The 7,727-nt window shown below is 44.0% G+C and overlaps 1 protein-coding gene across 1 annotated transcript; it reads right to left on the reverse strand.

Annotated features, from left to right (window-relative positions):
* Positions 1-270: 270 nt before the first annotated feature.
* Positions 271-6,418, reverse strand: LOC103895481 (lipase member K-like). Its single transcript, XM_009275067.1, is given in 10 exon segments — positions 271-504; positions 1,615-1,643; positions 1,646-1,682; positions 3,080-3,151; positions 3,269-3,406; positions 3,917-4,053; positions 4,205-4,314; positions 4,593-4,791; positions 6,043-6,160; positions 6,314-6,418. Coding segments are annotated over 10 exon segments (1,179 nt in total).
* Positions 6,419-7,727: the final 1,309 nt, after the last annotated feature.

Here is a 7,727-nt window from a genome sequence, read left to right on the forward strand (position 1 = left end):
GAAAAAAAAAAAAAAAAAGAAAAAAGAGGGGGGAAAAAAGGAGGGAAAAAAAAAAAAAGGAGAAAAAGAAAGAAGAAAGGAAATGAAGTGCCAGTCAGGAATAGCATAAAGGCTCCTCTCCCCACTCTGTCACTGCTCTAGTCAAAAGCAGAACATTTTAGTCAACTCCATTCAGGTGGTCCAAATAGTGACAAATTTCAAAATCCTTTAAAGATAGCATTAATCTTACAAGACACATCAGCAAAAAATGTATCAAATTTAACAGCAGCTTTACGGATACCTCTTCATCATGTCAACGATTTCCTGGTACAAAACCTCAGTTGCATTGAGCCCCAGTAGGAAATCCAGGTGGTTCCACTGGGGAACCACCTTGTGGTGCACCAGGTTCCTGACTTGGGGGAGCAGGAGGGTAACGTCTCGGGGATCAGCCAGGTAGTCCACTCCACCACTCCAGAAGGCCATCAGCACTTTCATGTCCTTCACGTTGTAGAGCAGCGGACCCATCTGAAGAGATGGAAGACTAGGGTTTCACAAAGGAGAGACATTGCTGCAATGCAATAAAATATGCATGGTGCAAGAGCAATTGCTATCCTTTAAGGAAAAAAAAAAACTGGAAAGGTTTTCTTCTAGAAAGAAAAGAAATTTTATTAAAAGATGCGGTGTAGCCTTATGTGCTACAATTTAATGAGTAAATTAAATTAGTAAATTTAATTTAAATTAATTCATAAATTAGTTCTTTCCTGTTAGAAATTCTGGTTCTGATACTACAGACAATTTCATCAACTTTGGCAAAATTTTAGCTGCCCTGATCTAATGCTGGTGGATCATCCTGCTTCAAGCAGGAGGTTGGACTGGAGACCTCTACAGGTCCCTTCCAACCAGCTCTGCTGTAGTTTGTGGTTACACTTCATGCAAGCACTAGTCTTTCCTTCAGCTTCATAACAGCAGGAAATTGTTCGGAAGCAAGTTCTTGAAAATAAGACACATCTGGAAGGTTGCTTTAGCTCAACACCATGAGGACTTGCCATCAGGTGATTTGTCAGCATCATATCTCCTTATCTGCAGTGTAATTATTCCAGTTAAGAAGCATGCCACTTTCTGAACAATTTGATTTTTCTTGCTTAAGGAAGAAAGAAGCTTTTTTTCTATGTCTTTTCTTGACATAGAACAAGAATTGCCTGAGCTCCCAAGGGATGCAGAGTTAACTGCTCACCATTCAGCTTGTGACTTTAGGTCTGGGCGGCAGAAGGGCTTAGCACCTTGCTTTCCATCATGGCTAAACAATTTACAACCAGCATGGAGACTTCAGTTTTATAGGTTTCAGATAGTAACTGGTCACATTATTGTTGCTTTTCTATGGCAGATTATGGACTCCAACAAAAATGCTGGATAAGTGGAAAGCATCTAATACTTTATTCCATTTAGAAGGTATTTGTAAAATAGAGTTTAGAATTGAAAATACTGTTGTTCCAAGCGGAACTGCTGACTTGCTACTTGCATGCCCAATTTGTGAAGAGAGACAACAAATTCAGAGGAACCGCACCAGGCATGAATAGGAACAGAATGTGTAAGTGAAAGGGAAGACCATGACCTTGGCCATTTGAAGCAGCTTACCTGTCTATAGCAAAGACTGTTATACATGCCCCCCCATCATAAGCTCTCAGTGCACCGCTTTGAACTCCCTGCAGCAAATTCAGACATGCAATGGTCTAAACGAAATCATAGTTCCATGGGGGGGGTGCAATCAGTTTAAAAGAGGAAACTCAAAAGTTGGTTTTCATCATTGAACTGGCAAGATTTTTCAAGTGTATCATCTATCTCATCTCACACGTCTGCCATAGGCCCAGTACAACTAATTATTGTCATTAATTTGGATAAATGAACAGAGATTATATTTATATGGTTTGTGGTTAAGACCAGGATGGGAGGAAATTAAAATGTTCTAGAAAATGGGATTAGAACTCAAAACATTCCTTGTAGACTGAAGAATTGGCCTGAAATGATACTATCAAAGATGTGTTGGTTGGAAGCAGTCTCTGAACATCTCTTGTCTAACTGGAGCAGGCCTATCAGCAATACAAGGTCAGGGTGGCCATGGCTTGACCCCGCCAGGACCCGAGCCCCCCCTAATATGGAGACCCCCATCTCCCTGGGCACCTGTCCCAGAGCTGCTCCCCACTCCGGGGGAAGAAGGATTCCCCACCTCCAACATTATCCCCCTGGGCTGTAATTTGTGTGCATTGCCCCTAGTTTTGCTCTTTGTCACTCACTGCTCATCAGATAAGCTGAAGGCCAGTAAAGAATCTTATAAAAAATTATACATAGAAAAGAAAAACTGGTGGACATATACAGAATGAGGACTAACACCACTGAGCAACAGCACTTCAGAAAATGGAGTGTGTGTTCTTGCTACAAAAACCACAATGCTATTTTGGGGTCTCTGAGTAGGAGTGCCACACTAGGAAGAAGCTGTGCTTCGCATACAGCCTGTGGCACGCACTTCAGAGAAGATGCATGAACTGGTGAGGGTCCAGGAGAGATCAAGAAGAGGCCATTTGAATCCACAATCTACAAAGAAATGTGCAAACAGCTGTGTACATTTAGCCTAGGGAAGAGAGAATGAGGGCAGCATAGCACAATTTCAGTGTCAGAGGGGCTCTGGTAGTGACTTCTCCATGCCCACAATGGGAAGAAGGAGAAATAATCAGCTTAATTGGTAATAAGCTTAACTGGATGCTGTCTGGGAGAATCCCTGTTGCAGTTTGACCGCTAACAGCACTCGGGCTGCAGGGCAAGACTGCAGCTAGTCTGAAATAAGACCCCTGAAATGTGCCTGCTGTGGATGCAGGGTCCTCAGCTCCAAATGTTTCTCTTTGCAGATCCACTCCTTTGGGGCCACTCTACCTGATGATGTACAGGCAGCTCAAGAAGCTGCCGAGCACTTTATGAAGGGGTGAAAACAAAACCAACAAAGATACCACTGATGTGTTGCAGCAACCAACACAAGAGACTGGCCACAAAGAACCATTAAAATACTCCGTACTCTGTTTTACATAGGAAAGTAGCTGGGAAGGTTTACCTGCAACCAGTGGATTACATTTTGTACTGAAGTCCCCGCTGGGGAGTGTGCCGCGTACACATCTACTCGGCTCTAAAGGAAAAAAGCGCATTTCACAACGGGTTTCACCTGGCTCCACGAAACAGGGCAGCCAAGGCTTTGTCCTTCAGAATGACACTGAGGGCCCTCTGCAGATTTATTCCTACATACCATGTTTATGTTCTTCCAGTTAAATCCAAAGAGCATAGACAAGATGCTCTTGCAGGTCTTTGAGCAGGCACAGAATTTGAAAAGGACCAGCTCACCCAAGGCAGTGTGTGGTAGGAACTCTTTGGTGCCAAACATCTCCTGTAAAATTGCAAAGGTACTCATAAAATACAAAGACAGGTCATGCTTTTCCTCAAAGCACCACCGCTTCATAGCTTCTATTTTACCCCCATATTGAGGTGCGAGGTTGCCCATGAGTGGACTCTTCCTTGCACCTCATTAAATGCTTCTGTTCCATGGTTTTCACATCCATGGCCTCTTACATTCATTGTACTCTTGCGTTAAATGTGTTAAATTCACAGTCTCCGCATTGGTTTTATTTGCCAATGTTTTGACACTTGCTGTGTGCACATCTGCCCATACCACTAGCTCTCTTGGCTATAATTCTGCCAGAACATTTTGGGGAGTAAACAGGACAGGACAGAAAGACTCTGGACTAAGATGTGTGATTCCCTTCATTATGAAAACAGATGGAACATGGAGTTCCGCTCTCTGGAAATGATTTGAAATACACTCTGTAGGTAATTTCACAATCCCTATGAAAAACTACATTTATTTTGGCTATGAAGAATATAGTCTGGACCAAGGTACCTTAAGCCCATAGTCAGAAAAGAATGCGAGCTTTTTAAATGGACTTTGAACAAATATAACTGTGGCCACAAGTGCTAAAGCAAAGTACATCTTGATTTTCTGAGCCAGCTGAGGAATAGTGGAAAAGGCTATAAAAGCTGAAAAAAAATGCAAAGAAGAAAAAAACAGCTCACTCTTTCAAGACATTCATGTATACAGCTTAACTTCATTAAGAACTGTTTTACAAATCCCAAAGATAACGTAGACATCCTATACTGTCATCAAGATCAGTAAAAAAGACCCACTTACCTATAGTGGTGCCTTGAGAATGGCCGATATAATATAACTGCTTCTGCCCAGTTTTCTGTTCAATAGAGTTTATAATTGCCGGGAGGTCATATTTAGCCATTTCATCAAAGCTGCAGAAGGAAGATTAGTCATCTTAACGAGAGGCATAGCATCTACATCTGAACAACCATCACCAACAAACCACAAAACCAGCGAGGAGGGCAGGACAACCCCACAAACTTCTTCATCCTACTGAGTGTGTCCTTGGGTAAGCACATGGGGTTTTCACCTAAAATAAGTGGATGTGCTTCAGTTCAGCCTGGTTCATTTCTCCCCGAGCTAGGGCAGCATCACCTTTTGAAGACGAAAGAAGTCAGTTGTTTCTGAGATCCTCAAACTACCCGTTTACCTGAAAGCCCAGAATTCCTCCCATTTGGGAGACAGGACCAGATGTCACTTAGACCAACTGTTCCCTCTGGTGTTGCGTATCCAAATGTTGTAGCCAGCATCTGTGAGAATGAAGCCCAGGCTGTTGTTGGCCAAATTGGTAACCCATATGCTGCCTTCTCCAAATAAACCATGTTGCAGAAATGTGACGGGCCTTCAACCTGGAAGACAGGCATCATGATGACTTTTTTTTTTTAATGCTGTCTGTCATCATTTGAGACAGTTTAGGGACTCTTTTCCTCATTAATTATGGCAGCCAAAGTGTACGGAGGTTTGTGTCAGTGTTAGGTAGGTCTGTTCCCCTTGATTTCAGCAAAACAGGTTTGCTATGTAGCAGATGCACTGGGTGCACCATATCTCAGAGCACTTTGCCTTTTATGCCCAACACCCTTCCCACTTCCTCTGCAGATGACCTATCATTAAGAAAATGAACACCTAGAGTTGGGGGACAGTATAAAAAACCCCAAAGTCTTCCCATGCTCCTTATTTTCTCTAACCCCTGAACAATGCTGGAAGGTCTTCCCCATCTCCAGCCATGCCCACCAAGATGTGCTCGTGCGTTCTTTGCTGGAGTGACAAATTTCACTAGGAGGCAGAATAAGTTTTTCCATCTGACCTACCGTTGCTTCGGCCATGCTCTCAGGGCTGGGAGGGAAAGGTTTGAACACCCAGAGATGGGGAAGAGAATTGAACCCTTGCCTCCCACACCCTGTAGCAGGTCCCTCATTTCTATCATAAATATGTATAATACATAATGCGATATTACTATTTCAGAGACACCTCACAGCATCTGCTTTTGTCTCCAAGGACACTGTCTGCTGGGTATTTTCAGAGACACAAGCAGAGCAGTACCTACACTCTGCATCTCAGCAGGCTTTTGGCAGAGAGGCTTTGCTGCAAGCCTTAGCAGAACCTGGGCTGCCCAGGGAGCTCTGTAGGCAAACATGGAGATGCCTGGAGACGTGATAGGATAAGATGCACCTTTTCATGGATATAGAGCCTCCCAGTTGTCACTTCTCACAGGACAAGAGGGTCCTCTGGAAGCTCCTCAAGGAATATCAAACCGGTCTGCTGATCTAACACATGGCTGCAGGACCACATATTAGAAGCCAGGCTCCCAGAGAAAATCCAAGGTGTGTGTGAGGCACCAGTGGTTAGGATGGATGGGCTGCTTCTCATTGCTAGGACTGCAGCATGCCTGGTGCATCACCCATGCTCAGGTCTCCATGCAGGATGAGAAAACATCACTGCAAGGGATCAGCCTTCCCTACAAATTCTTATTGATCAAAACAGAGGCTACAGATACCAAGCCATGGGGAACGTTGAAAACCCTCTTGCACGAGCCCTGGTATCCCAGTCGGAAGACAACAGCATAAGGTGTGGGTTTCCTGTATGACACATATCAATTTTACCTTGGCTTCCAGCACTTTCTCTCTCATAAGGAATTCTGTTTAGCTGAAGGATATAGCCATCTTCTGTCACCACATCATACTCCTCACTGGAGTATCCCCAGAAAGAGACCATTTCACTCTGCAAGAAGAAAAAAGCAAAGAATAATGTTTTCAAGGCTCCATGATGCTTGCCTTCAAGGTAATCTGTAAAACGTAGTGTTTAACTATCAGTATTTTATACTGGCTGTTTCCCAGACACTTACTGCCTCTGCTCCAATGCCATCATAATTACAATGTTCATCCATGCTTCTGGATTCTTAGAACATGGAAAATTAAAGAGGCATTGCCTGGATACCATCCCATGGGCCACGGACGTCAGAGCTAGAGCCAGCCACATCCTCGTTTCGCCTAGAACAACACATCCACAGTGCCAGTGCCATCGGAAGCAGGGAGCCTCAAACCAGATCCGCACTTACCAGATTTTGATTTCATACCACTTAGATGATTGCTTGATGTCTAGAGAGAAACACTGCTCACCAATCAAAGCCCAGGAAACCCAGCAGCACATGGGGAAGAACAACCTGTGCTTTCACTGTAAGCTAACAACGGGTGATTTCCAGCAGTGAAAGGAGAGATGTGGGCAGGAAAACATCCTAGGTAGGACTCAGACTTAGTCTGGTGGCCTAGATGACCGCTTAAAGCATTAATGCATGTCCAGTGGCTCAGGAAACACATCTCAACTGGGATATTTTCAGGGAGGTGGAACAGACTTTCAGGAATTCCAGGAGAATTCAAGGCAGCAATCCTTGCAATGCTCTACAGACCATTGGAAATTGCAAGTGTATTAAAATGTAACATCACATGCATGATCTTTTTTTTCTGTTATTTTTGTCTAATATATCTGCTCCTGTCCAAAAGACACCAGAAAACACCTTTGAACCCCAGTGTGTAGTGCAATTATCTGCTGGAGCTCAAGGGCATCTTGGTGCTTTCTACAGGAATTGCAGGACTGCAAGGCAAGGCATCTCAGACAGAAAATCACTGAACATTTAATTATGGCTTTAAAAACAATCCATTACAGTACTGTGGACTCCCAGTTTAAACAGGAAATTCCAGTGTTCACCACATGGTCCCCGCAGCAGACTGACAGCTGTGCAAACACTGTCTCCCACATCACCTTCAGTAAATAGCTACAGGTTTCTCATCTCAGCAAGACACACAAGCCAGAGAAATGTGAAATCATGCACATGGGAGGAAAAAAAGCCCATGCCACAGTACCAGGTGGGTAGACAAGGTAAAAAGAAACACACCAGACAAAAATCAGCTTGAGGAGAAGGAGGTGGGAATTGCAGGGGACAATAAGATTACCAAGACTGCACCCTGGCAGTGATGAAGGCTGCACTGGCCAGAGCACAGGCAGTATAGAATCATAGAATCATTGAGGTTGGAAAAGACCTCTAAGATCATCGAGTCCAACCGTCAACCCAACACCACCATGCCCACTAAACCATGTCCCTAAGTGCCTCATCTACTCGTCTTTTAAATACCTCCAGGGATGGGGACTCCACCACTTCCCTGGGCAGCCTGTTCCAATGTTTCACCACTCTTTCAGTAAAGAAATTTTTCCTCACGTCATCTAAACCTCCCCTGGCACAACTTGAGGCCATTTCCTCTTGTCCTATCGCTTGTTACTTGGGAGAAGAGAC

The sequence above is a fragment of the Aptenodytes forsteri genome, unplaced genomic scaffold, assembly GCF_000699145.1.
Source record: "Aptenodytes forsteri isolate BGI_AS27 unplaced genomic scaffold, ASM69914v1 Scaffold320, whole genome shotgun sequence".
Lineage (NCBI taxonomy): Eukaryota > Metazoa > Chordata > Aves > Sphenisciformes > Spheniscidae > Aptenodytes > Aptenodytes forsteri.